General features: G+C 35.6%; 1 protein-coding gene across 6 annotated transcripts in view; it reads left to right on the forward strand.

The window, feature by feature from the left end:
- Positions 1–21324, forward strand: part of LOC129905976 (insulin receptor substrate 1) — a 130582-nt gene that overhangs the window by 46925 nt on the left and 62333 nt on the right. For all 6 annotated transcript variants that reach the window (XM_055981604.1, XM_055981603.1, XM_055981605.1 and 3 more), the window contains 2 exons: positions 17319–17444; positions 17503–17648. In XM_055981604.1, the coding sequence (XP_055837579.1) occupies positions 17319–17444; positions 17503–17648 (272 nt within the window). The remainder of the gene's footprint in view (positions 1–17318; positions 17445–17502; positions 17649–21324) is intronic.

Genomic DNA, 21324 nt, shown 5'->3' on the forward strand with positions numbered 1-21324 from the left:
GAAAATATATTTTTTTTTTAAATTTTGTTTTAAAATTGTATGGGAATTTAAAATACCTCTATTAAAATAGTAAAGACAAAAAAAATAATTTTGGCGATATTTTCGAATTCGTCCGTTTTCAGGTATTAATCAGCGGTTTACAATATAAAAAAAATTCAGTTGTATTTATTAGATTAAGCCCTGCTTTTTCAATCGTCAGATAGACTATCAGAAGAATAAATGTCACTATAAAAAAAAAACTTTTATTCCTAGGAATAAGCACTAACTTAGGTTTATCTAACTATTCAAAAAATTAGCCCTAAGTGATATTTAATAATAATATTTAAATTGCCTTAGATAAGGTTGCTTACATTGCTTCTATAATTGGCTGGCCATTGATGATTAACAAATCGATAGTTGTTTCAAACAATGCAACAGATCTAGCAAATTTAGTATGTTCAAAATACTGTTATATTCTGTAAGCAAACAAAATTCACCAAATTTTATCAGACGAATGTATTGAACTGGAACATTGCTAAAAACTAAAAAGATTTGAGAAATGATATCCTTCTTTAACATTTTGCCGATGACGAATTTTATCAATAGAATTGACCTCCACACAGCAAGTGTTATTCCAATTTTTATTCATTTAATATTCGAACATAAACCATAATGCTCCTGTTAGAGCCACTGACTTACATTGGCATGCTTGAATGACTTAGCTCGTCGTTGGGGAGGGTTCTTGTAAGTTAGTGAAACTCAAGAATAACAAATTATTAAATACTCATGCCAGGACTGGACAAGGACATTCATATACATCCTTTACTTTCTAAAATATTAATGTTATAACGGACGGACATTGTTAGACATTGGCTGGTATATAGATATTTAATACCGAGTACATTGATCCCACCCTGCGTTATGCCTTGGTAACACTGATACTCATATTTTGTGCTACCACTGACTAATCCCTTTTGACTCACCTCACTTGACCTATCGACACCCCATCAATCCCCAAATAAAATAATTTAATTCTTCATATTAAATTTTATAAATTTTATTATACTAATTCAAGACATTTTGTTATCATTAAACTAAACCGTTAAAGAAAATAATTGGAGGTTGTAACCAACCATAAGAAACTATTAAGACAATGAAACCACAATTGGTTGCAGATATAATTTATAATTAGTATATTAAGGATAATTATTTAATATTATTGAAAATTGAATAATAGTATTAAGATATGTATTGAAAAGGAATTAAAAGTAATAATGGATATATTTGTTGCGAGTTTTAAAATGTAACAAATTAATTAAAAGACACTTACATGACTCCTCGATGATGTGCGCACAAAATCCAGGTCCTGTTGAGCTTGATTTAAATTTAATTAAAAGTTCTCACAACAAACACAACAATTATGATTAGTAAGATAAAGTATTGAAATTTAAGTTACAAAAATCAGTAAAATAGACAATTAGATAAAAATTATTAATTAAACAAAAGTAGGAAAATTGGAAATTTTAAGTTAAAGTATTTAATTATCAACTATAACAAAGGCAAAGTTTAATGTTTCTCGAATTGAACAGGAAACCGGCACTGTTTTATGTTCACGACACTAGATTTTGCTTTATATCTTGGAAGAATTGTTTTTTTTTTTTTTATATTTCCAGAATGTTTCAGTAACTCTCAAAGTATTGGCTGTGATCTTGTAATACGAAATTTTAAGACGATTGTATTTAGTTCTAGGATTATTTCTCATTTAATAAATTAGCCGATTCACATCAAGGATATCGGATACTGCGACTGTCGCAATTCTTATTTTTTGAGAATCCCGCAGACCAAATGGACGGATAATGCTCCTTGGAGCCGCTTCTAAAAAGTCTTCCCTTTTCTTTATTCCTCTCAATTTTAGATTTTTTTTTAGGAAAGCTTTATTTTGAAGATTTTATTTATAAAGAAGATTTTTTTCCTTCTAGAAAATTCTATTTCTTATTCTTTTGAAAGTATTTAAATTTTCTTAAACGACTGCCACGTTTGAGAATTATTCGAAAATGAAAATTTTCCATGTCGAATTTTATTAAAATGAAACCTACGCCTACTTGATTTTTTTATTTTATTTTGTTTGTATTTTTTTTTTCAAGTGCAGCAGCAACAGGTGTTTTTTTACGATTTTGTTTTAATTTTTACAAAAAAATGAAATCCCATTCACAACAAACCTTCTTTGTTTGTGACTTTAGGGAAGCAAACAAAAAGGAAAAGGAATGGGTATTGTGAAATTAACGTGTGGCTCGACCCACGATAAGCCGGGCGAAATTTAAGTTAAGGTTTAATATTTTCGAGTGAAATTTACCTATATATTCGCCATTTAACTTTTCTAATTCGTATAGGCAATTTCCAACTCTTTTTCGAACTCTACATTTGAGGAATTTATGACAAAATTTAGCATTACGGGCCTCAACAAAACTGCTTTGTTGGAAATTCCTTCTGTAAACCTCTTTTCCAACTCTGAATTCAATAAGCTTTGACCTTGTATTATACGTTTTGGCCGATCGCAAATGGGCTGCATCTAAATTTTTTGAAATGTTGTCACGTATTTTAACAAGTCTATCTGAATTAGTGATGACATTAATAGAAGGTTCTCTCATACATTCCAGGTCATTTAATATACCATATGCGGATGCATGTTGGATCATATTTTGACCAAAAGTAGCAAAGTAGGGAGAACATTTTATAGCGTTGTGATAATCACTTCTTAGTAGAGCCGTAATTTGTGAGAGATATTTATCCCATTTGGTGTGATCGCGTCCAATAAAACATCTTAATTTTGCAATAATTTCTCTATTAGCTCTTTCAGATACATTGGCTTGAGGTGAATATAACGCTGTTGTGACATGTTGAATGCCAAATGTATTCAGAAAAGCAGCGAAGTCTTTGGATATGAATTGACGACCGTTATCACTGTGCAAATATTGTGGCACACCTACGAAATTGAAAACCTCGGATTGCAGATAGTTAATAACATTTACGGAAGTGGCTTTCTTCATTGCTTTGAGGAAAAGAAATTTAGAGAAATGATCGATGACGATAAAGATAACCGAATTGCCATCTTTAGTCCTAGGATATGGACCAAGGAAATCCACATAAAGCCTTTGGAACGGACGTTCCGTTTTAATTTGGTTTCCCATTGTCGGTCGAAGAACCTTGCACGAAGCTTTTACTCCTTTACACATGTCGCAAGAATCTATGTACTCTCTTACTTCATTAGCCATACCTGGCCAGAAATATTTTTGCCGAATGCGGAAAAGCGTTTTGGCATGCCCGCCATGACATGCAGTTGCGGAATTATGCGCATTTTCAATGACATCTCTAGTCAAGTTTTTCGGAATCCAAAGCATCCATAAGCTATCTTCCTCGTCAATTTTGCCCTCTCTAAATTTAGTTCTTTTATAAATGAAGTTTTCAGATACACATAAATCCGGCAGCATATCACTATTGGCCTTGATTTTTTCTCGTAGATCGACGTACTCTTTACTCTCAAACTCTGGAGAGTTCAAATCAATTTCTTTCGGTATGTCATCGAGACTAAGTTCTTCCATGTCTGCTCTCGAAAGGGTATCAGGCACCACATTGAGAGATCCTTTCCGATGCTCGATTTTGAAAACAAAAGCTTGCAGCTTCAAGCTCCATCGAGCTAATCTACCATCCAAATCCTTAAGTGACATCAGCCACTTAAGGCTTGCATGATCGGTTATAACTCGGAAAGGTAACCCCTCAATGTAGGGCCTAAACCTTTTCAGACAAATCACAGCAGCAAAACACTCTAGTTCTGTCACCGTGTAATTTCGTTGTGACTTATTCAATTTCTTGGAAACGAAAGCGATTGGCCTCTCACGACCCTCATCGTCTAACTGAAATAAGACTCCGCCAACGCCAACACTAGATGCATCACATTGAATTGTAAATTCTTTTGTGAAGTCTGGTTGTACGAGTACTGGAGCTGAACTGAGTGCCGCCTTCAGTTTATTAAAACCTTCTATTGCAGCTGGAGTTAACTCAAATTTCTTGCCTTTCCTTAGACAGTCCGTGAGCGGCCCTGATAGATCCGCAAAATTAGCAATAAATTGCCGGTACCAACCAGCCATACCTAGAAATCGTCAGACCTGGCGGTCGGATTTAGGTAAAGAGAAGTCAGTCACTGCCTCCACTTTAGACGGATCTGTTTTCAGACAGCCATGTCCTACAATATACCCTAAATACTTTATCTCGGTTTGGCAGAATTTACTTTTCTCTATGTTGATGGTCAGCCCAGCATCTCTAAGGCACTTTGAAACCTCTGAAAGTACTTCCAAGTGTTTTTCGAAACTTTCCGAGCAAACAAGAAGATCATCAACATAGATAAAAACAGATTCGCGTAATCGTGATGGTATGACTTTATCCATAAGGGCACAACCCGAATGGCATAACGTTGAATTGCATAAGGGGCATTCCTGGAACTGCAAAGGCTGTTTTTTGTTTATCGCTTTCCTTTAATGGAATTTGCCAGTACGCATTTTTCAAATCAATCCCAGAGATAAAGTGAGTATCTTTGACTCTACTTAACAAACCATTCATATTAGTCAGAGGATAAGCACTCTTTCTAGATTTACTGTTTAATTTTCTGTAATCTACACAGAATCTCACTTTACCTCCTTTATTCACAAGAACAATCGGACTGGACCATGGACTATCACTTGGCTCTATGACCTCCAATTTTAACATTTCCTCGATTTCCTTGTATGCCTGTTGTTGTCTCGGTGGTGAAAGAGGATAATATTTAGATTTAATAGGAGCCGCGTCACCAGTATCAATCGAATGAGTGATTAAGTGCGTGCGACCTAACCCATGTTTTGTAAATGAAGGAAAACTTTCTACAACTTTGTCGAGTTCATATTTTTGAAATGGGTTTAGCTTATGGAAATTCGTTGATGTCGAAGCAGAATTATCAATGCAAATTTCAGATATAATTTTCGGGGCAATTTGGAAATCTTTCCAGAAATTAATACCTAAATAGACTTTTTGCTGCAAAGCCGGTACAACATAAAATAAAATATCTTTGGATACTCCATTGAATGTTACAGGAAGTTCACAAAACCCAACAACTTTCTGTTTTGCACCATCAGCAGTGTTTAAAGAAGATTTGATTTCCGTGATTTTGAAATTATTGCGTTCTATGAATTGGAGACTTTCCTTTCCGAGAGCACTTACTGATGCTCCGGAATCAAGAAGAGATAATATTGTCTCTGTACCGATTTGAATATTAATAAATGGTCGTACTTCAGTGTTCGTGCAAATTGTTGTTGATTCAATTGTTAAACGATGATTTTTGCGCTTCTTAAATCGTTCGCGAGCTTTCAAAATCTGTTTGGAGGGTTCAGAATTGAAAATTCTCCTACGCACCTTGTCATAGTTCAACTTTCTTTGATGTAAATTAGGAAGAAATGCGATTTCGTCTGATGGTGAATTCGTCGGAGGAATTTTTTTTAAAACTGTTATATTTGTATTAGGGAGATTGGAAGACCTATGGTCATCACAACCCGTAATTTTTGGCTCGGGAAAGTTGGGAATGAGCGAGTGTTCCCGGCAACCTTCTCGCCCAACAATCGGTTTCCCACCAAATGCCTTTTGCATGTGACTGTCGTCACATTTTTCGCACCGCATTTGTAACAAAAGAGGTTGCGTTGTTCTACGGGACATTCAAAAAATGAATGTCCAATAGCATCGCAGTTCCAGCATTGGTATTTGGAAGTATCGACTTTGCGTTCATGGCTGAATGCATCTACATTAGGATCATTATCATTATTTTCTACCACATTTTCATACTCTGTTTCTTCAATTTCATTTATATTTGGTTTAGGTCTATGAGCAGTCGAATTCCCTTGACGCAATAAATGCTTTTCAGCACGTCTTGCGATTTCACGAAGTTTTTGTAAATCGATATCATCATAAGCAAATAACAAGAAACCTAATGTTTCCTTTGCGTTACTTTTAATTAGTTCTATGAGTTTTTTGTCACCCATAGGTTCTTTCAAACGAGAATTCATCGTTACTAAAGCTGTGAAGAAGTCATCAAAAGCCTCCTTTTGACCTTGTCGGCGTTCGAGCATTCGTACGAGTTTGTCATGATCGTTTTCGACGTGACTGAACTCACGTATTAACGCTTCCTTAAATGATTCATAAGAAATGTTCTGATTTTGTCTTTGTTTTGAGAAAAGCCAAAACCATCTTTCAGCTTTATCTTCTAAAAGGAGATGAAGGAATGATAATAAGTGACTCCACGAACATTGAGAGCGTTCTTTTAAGGTTTCTACCTTGCATATGAAGTCATGGACGCTTCCAACACCGTTGTAACATATTTTCCATTTTTCGATGTTACAACTTTGATCATGTCTGGCAATGGAAGGTAACGTAAGTGGATTTGCCAATGGTGATGTTTCAGGAAAACCTCTAAAATTCGGAGAAGAAAAGGAGAAATTATCCTCCCTTGTTTGATTTCGATTAGCGCTTTGTCTAATCGCTTCAACCTGATCGGTTATATTATCTTTAAAACATTTGAACTCGTTCATGACTGTTTGCTGATTACAAATTATAGTTTGTTGAAGAGCTGATATTAATTTATTAATGTCATTTGAATCTAAACTTTTCGATTTAGTTTGGGTATCAGAAGGTTCGGTCATGTTTTGGATTTTGGGTGGTTGAAACAATAGAGAGGTGGCTCCTGATGCGTCGGTCAAATTATCAGTTTGGTTCGGTTGTAATACTGAATCCGATAACTGAACAACAGGAATTTCTTTTGGCGAATGAATTACCTTTGGTATCGCACCAGTATTCTTTGAAGTGGTAATTTTTTCGTTATTATGAGAACTATCATTTAAACTTGCAAGATTTTTCTTTGCAGAATTATTCTTCTTTTTATCAGAACGTTGCATTGTGTAACTAATTTTATGAATTTGTCTTCTGTTCTTCTATTTGAGACTGGGGACGTCCTGGGTGTCGTAAAGGGGTGAAGCGAGTTATTTTACCAATGTCTTAACAATATTTAATTTTCAATTTTAAAAATTTGATTATAGCTACTTTAATACGACTGTTTCGTACTAAAAGACTTATAATCTTAAAATAATAATCTTTAGTTATTTTATTTTGTCGCTATGCATAAACAGCTTGGGCTGTTAACTACAGACTAACAATACTAAAACAACCTGCGCTAACAAAAGGGAAAATTATTAATATTACATGCATAAATTCTTCTGACTGGATCTAAAGAGTTTGACTATGTTATGGAATTCGACAAATGACTATTCATGGCAACTCGTTATCAAATCGATTAATAAACGGGACTCATGAATGTAAAAAGTTTCTACTAAAAGCTAATACGTTGGGCGCCATATTTGTTATTCCAATTTTTATTCATTTAATATTCGAACATAAACCATAATGCTCCTGTTAGAGCCACTGACTTACATTGGCATGCTTGAATGACTTAGCTCGTCGTTGGGGAGGGTTCTTGTAAGTTAGTGAAACTCAAGAATAACAAATTATTAAATACTCATGCCAGGACTGGACAAGGACATTCATATACATCCTTTACTTTCTAAAATATTAATGTTATAACGGACGGACATTGTTAGACATTGGCTGGTATATAGATGTTTAATACCGGGTGGGACCTGCGTTATGCCTTGGTAACACTGATACACATATTTTGTGCTACCCCTGACTAATCCCTTTTGACTCACCTCACTTGACCTATCGACACCCCATCAATCCCCAAATAAAATAATTTAATTCTTCATATTAAATTTTATAAATTTTATTATACTAATTCAAGACATTTTGTTATCATTAAACTAAACCGTTAAAGAAAATAATTGGAGGTTGTAACCAACCATAAGAAACTATTAAGACAATGAAACCACAATTGGTTGCAGATATAATTTATAATTAGTATATTAAGGATAATTATTTAATATTATTGAAAATTGAATAATAGTATTAAGATATGTATTGAAAAGGAATTAAAAGTAATAATGGATATATTTGTTGCGAGTTTTAAAATGTAACAAATTAATTAAAAGACACTTACATGACTCCTCGATGATGTGCGCACAAAATCCAGGTCCTGTTGAGCTTGATTTAAATTTAATTAAAAGTTCTCACAACAAACACAACAATTATGATTAGTAAGATAAAGTATTGAATTTTAAGTTACAAAAATCAGTAAAATAGACAATTAGATAAAAATTATTAAGTTTAATGTTTCTCGAATTGAACAGGAAACCGGCACTGTTTTATGTTCACGACACTAGATTTTGCTTTATATCTTGGAAGAATTGTTTTTTTTTTTTTATATTTCCAGAATGTTTCAGTAACTCTCAAAGTATTGGCTGTGATCTTGTAATACGCAATTTTAAGACGATTGTATTTAGTTCTAGGATTATTTCTCATTTAATAAATTAGCCGATTCACATCAAGGATATCGGATACTGCGACTGTCGCAATTCTTATTTTTTGAGAATCCCGTAGACCAAATGGACGGATAATGCTCCTTGGAGCCGCTTCTAAAAAGTCTTCCCTTTTCTTTATTCCTCTCAATTTTAGATTTTTTTTAGGAAAGCTTTATTTTGAAGATTTTATTTATAAAGAAGATTTTTTTCCTTCTAGAAAATTCTATTTCTTATTCTTTTGAAAGTATTTAAATTTTCTTAAACGACTGCCACGTTTGAGAATTATTCGAAAATGAAAATTTTCCATGTCGAATTTTATTAAAATGAAACCTACGCCTACTTGATTTTTTTATTTTATTTTGTTTGTATTTTTTTTTCAAGTGCAGCAGCAACAGGTGTTTTTTTACGATTTTGTTTTAATTTTTACAAAAAAATGAAATCCCATTCACAACACAAGGCCACAGAAAGCTTCCCTATTTAAAACATATTTTATTCACTTCATCATATAAAAAAATAGAAGATATGGCTGCTTCTTTTATTTGCTGGTAAGTAGTGTCTTGCCCTTAAGGTCATGACCCCGTGACCCCCCCCCTTGTATACGCCGTTGTTTCAGCGCTGATGTTGTTGTCTGTGTTTATAGCGGAGCCCAGACGAAGTCCTTTACTACCTTGAAGTTATGGCTGTCGATAGTGACGTTTTGTCCAATGCGTCGATGTTGAGTGTCCTTTTTTGACGACAGCATATACTTGGTTTTGCCCTCATTGACCTTTAAACCCATTTTTGCCGCTTCCGCTTCGATGCTTACAAAAGCGCCATTGACATCATTTTCATTCATCTCTGTAGATACTGTCATATACGGCTTTAAAATCTATCAACAGGTGGTAGGTATCGATTTGTTGTTCCTGGGTTTTTTCCAAGATCTGCCATAATGTGAATATTTGATCGATGGTGGACTTTCCTGGTCCAAAGCCACACTGATAAGGACCTATCAGATTGTTGACGAACGGCTTCAGACTCTCACATAGTACGGCAGAGAGGATCTTATAGACGATGTTAAGGAGGCTGATTCCTCTGTAGTTGGTGTAGGTTAAAGGGTCTCCTTTTTTAAGGATCGGGCATACGATGCTGAGATTCCATTCTGTGGGCATGCTTTCCACCGACCATATTCGGCAGATGAGCTGGTGCATACTCCTGACCAGGTCATCTCCTGCTCCTTTAAATAGTTCGGCAGCAAGGCCGTCAGCTCCAGCGGCTTTGTTTGACTTAAGCTTGAATATGACTGCCTTCACTTCTTCCAGGTCGGGGGGACGGAAATGTTGGCCTTCATCGTCGATATTGAATGGTGCAATCTGTCTTTGGGCGGGGTTGGCTTCGTCATCGCCATTGTAGAGATTGCAGAAGTGATCTTTCCATATTCTCAGCATCGCTTGCGGCTCTACTACGATGTTTCCCTGTTGGTCTTTGCAGGCTTCTCTAGGTTTATACCCCTGAGATGTTCTATTTACCTTCTGGTAAAACTTACGAACTTCATTCCTGTTATAGCATCCCTCTATTTCCACGATCGCTTCTTTCTCGTGTTGCCTCTTTTTTCTCCGGAGAAGCCGATGTTCCTCTGTTCTTTTCCGCTTGTAGAGCTCATTGGCAGCTCTGGTCCTTCTGTGCAGCGCCGCTTTGTATGCTCTCTGTTTAGCTGCATGTGCTTGCCGGCATTCATCATCAAACCAGGGGTTTCGTTGTGGTGGCCTTGTGAAACCCAGCACTTCAGAGACAGCATCTCTAATGGCTTCTTGGCAGTGCTGCCACTGGTTATCTATACTTGCTGCTGGCGGCGTAGGACTTCTTAAGAGGTTATTCGAAACGCGATCGGAATGGCAATCTCTTGCGATTGTAGTCGCCCGACGTTAAACTTCCTCACAGTATTTCCTTGTGTTGGCGATGGTCTGGAAATCCGCATCCGTACATTGGCTACAACCAGGTAGTGGTCAGAGTCAATGTTAGCTCCTCGGAACGTTCGGACGTCCATAATACTGGAGGAATGTCTAGCGTCGATAGCAATATGGTCAATCTGGTTGACGGTTGATTGATCTGGAGATTGGTCAGCTTCAGATTTTTCACCACAGCAAAGGTGTTATCAACATATCTATACCAAATACGTGGTAGTTTCCCTTCTTTATATAAATCTTATTCAAATTTACACATGAAAGCTTATTATATGGTGAAAGAATGCCATTTCCCATACTGCATCCGAAGTTGTTCTGATGGTAAATCGAATTAAATGTCGTTTTCTTTCACTTTAATGAGAGTACCCTTTTAGTACTTATTTTTGCACTCTTGAAGGTTTTGTGTTCTTTGACGCCACAAAAGTGTAAAAAAAAAATTACTCCGGAGTAATTTTAGTACTACGGAGTAGCCCGGAAGTGCGTTCTTTTATTCGCCGATGTTAATTATTGTTAACAATAGTGAAGAGAGGGGAAGATTTGAGAGTAGCATTTTTTGTTTGTTTTCATATTTGAAATTATTTAATGCATATTTTTGTTTCAATTTATTAAGAATTCAATTTAAAAGAATTATTTCAGTACCAAATTAATTCTTTCTTGTTTATTTATTCATGAAATTGATCTCAAAAAATTTTGTTTTGACAGATCAACTAAATGTAACATTAATCGTTCCTACATCAAAGTTGAAATTTTCTAACAAAATCTAACAAAAACAAATAAAACGATTTTTTTGACACAACAACCAAAGTTAACTTTATTTAATAGAAGAACAACAATTTCCAAGACAAAGGACCCTGCACATTTTGTATAGGAAGTGGCCCTCGTTGAAATTGTCTGAAATTTTAGTATGTTGTTCTCTTGAAGTTCTTGATCAAAAGTCGGTATGGGCAGAAAGTCGAAAAATGAACAGTTTTTAAGATAACGGGTTTTTTCCGATGACTATCTCAAACCCTTATAAGGGATAGTAGGGTAAGGTGGTACAAGAGTGCGCACTTTAGACAAAACACCGAATTATACAATAACAAAAAGAATTTAACTACTTTTTTAATACATATTTTTTAGCTTATAATCAAAGCAACGAAAAAAACTTAAAACTGGTAACAAAAATGTATTAATTCAAAAGTTATAAACAAAATACCACATTAGGTCATTTGCGCACTCTTATACATACTATTGTGTAAGAGTGCGCGGCTTAGTTTGTAAGAGTGCGCAGCTGCGCACAGGTGTAAGTTCGCACAAAAGTCGCAAATAAAACTGCCTATCTTTAAATAAACAGAGTATTTATCGACCTATCAGTCCTTGCATGAGGAACATTCTATTTAGTCTTCGATTAATAGTTCCGAGAAAATTTCAACATTTCCTAGCTACTTCGCTTGTTTTTTGTAAAACTTGTATTTGGTTTCTTTTTGGTAGGAATTGCTTTTTCTAGCTGCTGCTTGCTGGTATATGGACAAATGGCAGTTGTTTTGAATCCTTAGATAGCGTATACTGCTCTTATAACCCGCGCACTCTTTTACTTCATCATGGTGCGCACTCTTACACGTTCAGACATGTAATTGAAGAGTATATGTATTTCACAATGCACCTTATGACCAATCTTCCGTGTTCCTCAAATGTTTTCTTTTTGTCGACTTTTCAATATCCCATATTTTGTTTATTGTAGTTTTTTGTTGTTGAGCGGAAAATTTAATTGTTTGGCAAGAAAAGTTAGAAAAAAAGAGCTAAAAAACTTAAACTTTACTAGCACCTTTGTTTACAAACACATTTCCATGAATTTTCGACAGCAGATCAAACTCACTTAGATCTTTCTAAAATAAGTGCATTCAGTCCAATATTACCTTTCAAATTGTAGAAAATCGCTTTGCGCACTCTTATCGACCGCGCACTCTTATACCATCCTACCCTAACTCTCTATAGGCGTGTTTTTTCTACTACTCAGTAGCTACTCATTTTTTTATTTTATTCGAAAAACAATAAAAACAAATACTTACTTGTGTAATTGTTTTTATTGTTATGCGGATAAAATGAAAAGTGAGTAGCTACTGAGTAATAAAAAAAACACGCCTTATATTGTGTTTTGCGTCATTTTTTTAGTGGAATTCATAGGTTTTTAGGGTCGCTGAATCCAAATCCGAAGTCCATTTTACCTCATCAGGTCAGGTTTTCAAGATAACCTCAAAAAGCGTCTATGTTTTCCTGCAGAAGTCGTCATACGAAAACAAGAACAAAATAAAACCAAAGAAAAAAGCTGTCAAATTTGCGTCTTCAAAAATAAAATACTACTTTAAAAAGCGCGCGACGCACCGAAACGAAAATCAAAAGGAAATTCGAAGATAATTTCTGCGCCTTGCGTCTTCGTGTAGAAGCAGACTTATCAACGAACGCTAATTATAATAATATTATTTTTTTTTTTTTTCAATTCATAAAACTTTTTCCCTAGGCCTGTTATCACTATTTTTTTCAAGGAAATTATTCATTTTTGCCTTGTCACGCACACAATTACAAACAAAAAATTACTCTCATTATGTTCTTTCACTCCAGTAAAAGGAGTAAAAATTTAGAGTACTCCTTAATAGAGTGAAAGAAAACGACATTAGTTCCTTATTGACATTTTTTTTTCGCAATAATCAATAGCCTATTTGTGGCGTCAAAGAACACAAAACTTTCAAAAGTGCAAAAATAAGTACTAAAAGGGTACTCTCATTGGAGTGAAAGAAAACGACATAAATGTTGTTTTATTGTTTCGACTGCTGCATTGATGGCGATCGATGGAAAAAGAGCAGTTACATCAAATGAAATCTTCAATTTTGTCAACAAAATCAAATGTGTTCTTGACTGAAAAACCATCAAAATTTCCGAATTTTCTTAATTCATTGACAAACCATTTTGTTATATATGTAAGTGGAAAGCTTACGTTTGAGACAATTTTCCTCATTTCATCTCCACTTTTGTGCACTTTAGGTAAACCATACATTAAAGGAACCGTTGGGTTAGACACTTCTTCTTCTTCTTCTCCATTGTCGACGACAGTCATGATCTCGAATGGGATCACAGCTCTCCCACTTTACTGCTTCACACTACGGCTCCGCATGTGGGGTTCGTCGGGTTGACCTCAGGAAACGTCGGCAGGCTTCTCGATTTTGAATTGTTCCATGTCTAAGGCCAACTGAATGCAGTTGTCGTTGCATTTGTCTTCTCTATGAGTTCTTAGGCCTGCCTCTTCTTCGCGATTGCGTTGGAACGTCGTATGCGATCGCCTTTTGAACTGGGTTCTCAGGGTTTCTTCTTTGTACATGACAGTACCAGCTTAAACGGTCATGGTGTATTTTATCCAAGACGGTATTTTTGACGTGAAGGCTTCCTCGGATTTTCTTGCTTCTAATTCGATCAAGCTTTGTTACTCCTGCTGTCATGCGAAGCATCTTCATCTCAGCTGCTGTCAATTTACTCTCATACGTTTTGTACATTGTCCAACATTGTGAACCGTATGTAAGTGCTGGACGAACAACTGCAGTATAGAGCTTTCCTTTCAGTTAAGGGGGCATTTTTCTATCACAAAAGATGGCAGAGCTTTCTCGCCACTTCATCCACCCTACACTTATGCGATGGTTGATGTCGTCATCACAAGATGCCCTATTGTTGATCAAACATCCAATATATTTGAACTTTTCACACTAGGGAAGAATTGTTCCATTCAGGTAGATGTCCGGAACAGAGCCGCCTGGGTCAGAAAATGAACAGCATAGATATTCTGTCTTTTTCGCGCTAATGCGGTATCAACTTCCCTCCAAACCATCCACCCATACATCAAGTGCTTGTTGCAAGGATGTTGGATCTTCACTTATGATGGATCCATCATCAGCAAAGAATAACTGAATCACTTTCGGATCCGTCACTTTTCCTTCAAGCAGAAAGTCAAGGACTGTAATAAAGAGCAAAGGACTCAGGACGCTTCCCTGGTGCACACCGACTTTGATTGGGAACTCTTCGGTGACTCCTGCGGGGCATTTTACCTTCGTTTTTACTTCCTCGTACATGTCCTTGATCATCCGCACGTAGACTTCCGGAACCCCTCGCTGTCTCAGGGGCACCCATATCAGATCTCGTGGTTGTCTATCGAATGCCTTTTCGAAATCAACCAGCACAATATGCAAATCCCTTGAGGAATCACGGTGTTTTTCCATTCGGATTCTTAAACTCTGTATGGCATCTGTGGTTGATTTACCCGAGACAAACCCGCCCTGGTCATCAGACAGTCGTATTATTTTTCGCAGTCGGCCTTTTTCATCTCTATTATGAGGTTGCATTTGGACCAATTTGGGAAAGCGGTCTTTTTTCTTGATATCAGTGCTTTGACTTCATCGCGTTGGTAGTTTCCTTTAGATGTTCTAGCAGTGACTTCGCCTTCATCAAGCAAGTTCTTTGCAGAGAGTCCCACATATTTTGTACTCTGCACTCTTCGTTTTGTAGTCTACTGGTGGCTTCGCACAGATAATTTGTCATAACAGAAATGAATGCATCGCCTTTTTCTTTCTGCAGGTTGTACTACTTGATTCACCCGATAGCCTCTCTTTGTTTGTTTGCCACTTTCGTCTCCATACAAAATTCTGTCAGTAGGAGACGGTGTTGCTGGGCGATCGCTTCTCCTAATATCACTTTGCTGTCTTTCACTAGCGGCTTCATAAAACTGTGTTTCATTTCCACCGCTGCTATAAGTGATAAGGTGTCGGCTTTGTTTAATGAACATGGTAATCAACACTATATGATCATGTGACCTGCACAGTCTTGGAATTTCTTCACCAGGAGGGTTCCTAGCTCCGTACCCAAGGCCAGCATGACAGTCCTCATAATCTTTGTTGCCGTTCCCCACATGTCCATTTAAATCCCCACCCACAAACAAAAGCTCTTCCTTTGGGATGTCTTTAAAGAGGTTGTGAAAGTCTAGCCAGAATGCATCTTTTTCCACCTGATCACATCCAATTTGGGGAGCATATGCACTGACTATATTCCACACCTTTCCTTCCATCACCAGTTTTAGAGACATCAATCGGTCACTGGACTTCGAAATAGCTAAAACGCTTCCAAGAAGCTTTTCCGCAAGGATGACACCGATTCCGTTTCTACCTTGCTCTGTTCCGTAGTAGAACATCTTGTATTGTTTTGTCTTGAGTCTAAGAAACGGGCTTTGTTTCCAGTGTTTCGCCACTTGGTTTCTTGGACGCACAAGATATCCACTCGCCTCCTCTTTATCATATCTTCTAATTCACAGCTTCGGCCGTTCATACTACACACGTTCCATCTCGCGACTCTTAATTTTCTTCTCACCTCGTGCATTACTTTGCTAGCCCCCGGAATCCGTATAGCTCTGACCTGATTATTACTAATCGGTTCAGGAACAGTACTGTGCGTAGCACTGCCCGGCGGCAGTATATCGAAATTTTCCGAATTTGTAGCTACAGCCTACTCCGCTTCGACCTGTCCACCATGGGAGGCCATTTTGCGAAAACAAGTTTCGCAATCGCATAGCTCTTAGCTTCATAGTAGTAGTCACCGTAAGCCCATCCGCCACGACAAGGCTTACCCCCATGGATGGGAACCGTTGGGTTAGACACACGCAACTTATATTTATTAATGTTGAATACATTATGTATGGTGTCAACTTCAATCTTGGCATTAGTAATCATTGCATTCAAAGGCGATTTTTTATTAACTTTGAAATTGTCTTCTTCTATAGATTTCAAAATTTTATTATCATTATCAGATTTGCTCATGATGACTACTTTATTGCCTTTCTCAGATTTCATGAAATAAGTATTATGTTTTTTAAGTTTATCAAGGGCGTTGTTCATTTTGTTATCTGTAGGATTTAGATGTTGGGTTTGTTTAAATGTATTTTTAATCAAGGGCAAAGCTTTGTCTCTCACTGACTTTTTTATTTCGAACTGCTTGGTATTGTATCGCAAATCGATGATTGGGACTTTGCGTGGTTTTGGTTTAGTCCTCTGTTTAACAATTTCATTTCACCTTGATCAAACTGTTCGTCGGAGAGATTAATAACTAGGTCCTTGCCTGGTTTCACTAAAGGCTTTTCTTTTTGTTTAGGCGCGTGAGTGGCAACAAGTTTTCGTACTTAATGTTTTGTTTATTTCTTTTTTCTTCAAACACATCTTCACTTCTCTTGAAGAATGCGAAGCACAATTGATTAAAATGATCAAATTCCACAATTTAGATGTAAAATTTGTTTATCCTTACTTACAAAAAAATTTACTGTGTTCAATTTATGTTTTTAGTATAGACCTAAAAAAAGCTGAGTGCAAACTCTGTTAACAATGAAACTTTTTATCTTTTTAGATCGATGTAGTTATCTGATAGAAATGCTTCCAGTATAGTTACAGCTACAACAGAAGCACAAGGGCAGAATTCAATTAGGTTTGAAGTGAATGTGCACACTACGCACATTCACTTCCAACCCAACTGTTGAGTCGGTCCTGTGTGTATAAAGAAACTGAGTTTTTTTTTTTTTTTTCAATTTAGATGCAAGGTTTTTCTTCAGAGTAATTAATTGTTTATTTAGCCATTTTTGGTGGAAATCATTTGACGGCGGAGGAATGCGAAATTTATTTTGTTTTTGATTGGTTTAATGGATTTTAATAGTTTTTTTTTATTTACGCTGATATTTTCATCTTTCTGGTATTCCTGCGAGAAAAAGTTAAAATCATCAGGACCGTCTAGATTTATTTGTTCTAAAAATACACTCATGCTGATTGCTGAATCACATATTCTTCAATAATAATCTAAACAAAGTAGCAATCTAAACAAATATTATCAAATTGTCTAAATAAATTATTCTTTTTTAAAGATGTGGTGATTCGAAGTGCTATTTTTACATGGAAGTTGGAAGACATAGCATAATTGGGGCTGGTGAGCTTTGGATGGAAACAAAAGATAATCAAATCGCTCAAAATATGCATACAATGATACTTAAGTAACTGATTTTTTCTTACAATCCCCAAAATATTTAAATATTTTATTTTATCTTAAAGTGTTATGTCAACAAATGCAGATGATCCTTACGGCCCTATGCGTAAAAGATCATCATCGGCAACAGAAACATCAAAACCAGTGACAATTCTTCAACGTAGGCAAACTCACTCCGGTGGAAAAACAATAACCTCGTCCCCTATAAATAGTAAGTATTGAAGCGTGGGTGTTATGCTTGGGGGGTGTGTGGGTGCATATGCGCAAATGCGTGAATGGGCTTGTGTGAGAATGCAGTGGATGTATGTGAATGCAGTGGATGTGCGTGAGTGCAACCATCAGAGACGTTTAGCCTGTCTACAGTAGAGTGACCCCAAAAAATCGATTTTCGAAATTTGGTCGGGGGAACCCCATAAAATGTTCCGCCTTTGCCTTTGATTTTTAGATAGCCAAAATTTTAGCTCGATTGGATAAGTCTAAATGGTGCCGACACTCGCTCAAAGTATCAAAAATCTCTGTTTTTTCACTGTTTTTTCGCAGAAAATTAGCTCTAGCTCCCAAACAGAGGGGGTTATTCTCACTTTTTATATATTAAATTAAAGGTAGTGTTGTTACACATAACTCAGATGCTTAATTTGTTTAGTTTTACTAAAAAAAAATACTGTCATCAATTTAAATTTTCAGTACTTACCTCAAAAAGAGCTGAAGTGCAAACTCGATTTAAAATGAAACTTTTTTTTTCAACTGTTTTAACAAAAAAACGAAACATTGAACAGATGTCTAAAAAAACAAAATACTTAAAATCGTGTTATGCCCACTTTTCACGAGTCGAATTTAGCTGCACGATATGTCGTTCGACTAGGATTTTTCTATAGGGATTGTCACTTTAGTCGCCTGCGAATTACGTTCACACGAGTCGAAAAGCTTCGCCGCACGCCAAAACTCGACTCAAAATCCGCATTATATTTCTTATACATAATTAATGAAGTAAACACTAAAAAAAATGTATCAAGAGATTTACTTAAAGCAGTTTTGGAAGCATCAGGATACAATTTTCGGCACTCACTGACTACTTGAAGTATACAGTGACGGACAAAACAATAAGACCACTTCTATCACTCTTAAAATATTCTCTCTATCTCTTTTTAAAATGAAATAAAACGGCTCTTTACTATATTCTGCTTAAAATAACGGAACTATTATAAAATAAAAGAAAAAGAACATGCACAGATAATTTGATGCAAAAAATAAATGTATAAACTAAAAAGAACTCTCAAATCGTGTGGACAAAACAATAGGACAAAGTGAAGTCATTTATTTTTTTATTACCTAGGATTAAAATTTTAAACAATATTTTAAACAGAATACTCTTGTGAGATCATTTAATATTAGTGGAGCAAAAAAAAAATTGGGAAAACATTAAAATGGGTCGTGGAGTCCATTGTTCTTCAGCCGTGAGAGAATTGATGCATTAACTGACAAGAGAAGGCAAATCTTCCAAAGAATCCTTAGGGAACTTTCACTCCTCAGCAAAAACCGAATCAATTTTGCAAAAAACCATTTTAATTGGATTGGTCCAGATAATGAAGAAAAAATGGCGCAATGTTCTGTAGCCGGACGAAAGTAAAGTCAAATTAGTGGGATCAGATTGCAAAAGATGGGTAAGGCGTCCAGAGAACGCAGAATTCAAACCGCAATACGGAAAACAAACGCTTAAACACGGTGATAGAAACATCATCGTGTGGAGGTATTTTTCTTGGCACGTAGTTGGTATAACTTTTTGGATTAAAGAAAACATGGACCAGCATTTATATCCCAATTTCTTAGAAAAAGTTTTCCTTCCCTATACGGAATGGAAAATGTCCCTAAAATGGCAGTTTATGCATTATAATGACCGTAAATATACATTGGGTCCAGTTCAAATATGGATTTAGGAGCATAGAATTAATGTTATGTCTTGGTTTGTCCGATCGCCGGACCCAAGTCCAATTGAAAATTTGTGGGCTATCGTTGAGAAGTCATTATGTGCAAAAAAGTCGAGAAATAAGGATGAGTTGTGGCAAAAACTTCAAGAGGCTTGGTATGCAATACCGAGACGCACTTCTCGCAAATTAGTCGAATTAATGCCTCCGAAAGTATGTGCGATGATGGCAAATAAGGGCTTTTCGACAATATATTGGTTTTGACCTCAAAAAGAATTGAAATATGAAATAATTTCCATTTTTTGAGCAGTGGTCCTATTGTTTTGACCGCTTTAGAAATCAATTTATTTTCGTATTTATTTATTTTTTTTATTTAAACAAAAAACCTTGTTAGATAATGAATTGATTTAAGTTCCTGATTCTGTAAATTGTATGTTAATAATTTTTTTTCTTTTAAAAACAAATAAAAATATGTGTTTTATGATTTGTTTTTAAAGTAAGACGAAGTGGTCTTATTGTTTTGTCCATCACTGTATATTGTTTTTGTTCCGCATCTTTAGTTAAAAGGGGTTTTAAAATCGGTTATTAATTTGACTCCTCTTTCTGCCATGTCATTTACGACTTTAAGTGATTGCACTTTTTTAAAGCCTACTTTAAAATGCAAGTTTCCGAGCAAAAGATTTTGAGGTGCTTTGAGAAAACTTGTGTCTATTTTAAATCGGTTGAAAAAGTTCAATGTTTCCTTGTTCATCCTTTAAATTTAATTTTACAATTCGCAAATTAAAAAATAGTGTTATTTGATGAGACGGATAGCCTTCAAGAAAAATTTTTTCACGGGTGTTTGCTGCCAATGCCATATCAACGAACACAAAATATATGTGGAAAACACCTAAAATTCTTAAAACTTCTTAATATTAATAATATTAATATTAATAAAACAAAAACGTAACAGAATTAATACTCACATTTTATTTTAAGTTAATTTATTTTATATACAAATTGAAATTAGCAAAAAACGCGCGAGTTTATTTTAATAAAATTATTAAACTACCAACGAAACGACTCGTTTAAACTTCATAAAAAAAGCAACAAATATGTATTTTACAACTGCACTTTATTTTTTTTGTCTATAAAAAAAAACATTCCTTAATTATTTTTTTGTTTATATAATTCATTAATTTTAACAAACACATTTTGACAAACAATGTAAATTTAAAAGTTCTAACAACATAAAATTGGGTATTTTAGCTTTCGCTAATCATCGTTGCTGCATAAGTAGACAGGCTGAACAGTTCTTTGGTCGCCTGGCTCTTCACCTCTTTATATAATCTTCGTCACATAAGACTGTAGACTAGAGTGAGCGCAACTCCCATAGAAAAAATTTTTTGTCGAATTTTTTTCGACTTTGCAGATTTTTAGATAGCCAAAATTTCAGCTCGATTGGATAAGTCTAAATGGCGCCGACACTTGCTCAAAGTATCAAAAATCTCTGTTTTTTTCACTGTTTTTCGCAGAAAATTAGCTCTAGCATCCAAACAGTGGGGGTTATTTTCACTTTTTATATATTAAATTAAAGGTAGTGTTGTTACACATAACTCAGGCCGTGTGCGAATTGCGTTAAAATGTTGGTTAAAATATGACGTTTGGTTAAAATTTGACACTAGCATGGTGTATAAAATGGGTTAACATTTACCCATTTATTAAGACTGGGTTCCCTTTTTCAGCAAAGTCAAATCTCATGTAAAAGCATTTGTGTGTATTAGTGAATGTGTTTCGCTCTCTCGCCATCGAATTCTCTGGTTTTTTACTCTCAGGATGTTGGTTATGGTTTTCATTCATTGTCTCTTTGTGAGATCGGCATCGCACTCACGCGTGCGGGGTGACATGCAAATGGATGTAGGTATACTACATAGATCTTTATATGGATATGGTGTTTGTGGACGAAAACTGGTTTGAAATTCAATA

The sequence above is a fragment of the Episyrphus balteatus genome, chromosome 1 (assembly GCF_945859705.1).
Source record: "Episyrphus balteatus chromosome 1, idEpiBalt1.1, whole genome shotgun sequence".
Taxonomy (NCBI): Eukaryota; Metazoa; Arthropoda; class Insecta; order Diptera; family Syrphidae; genus Episyrphus; species Episyrphus balteatus.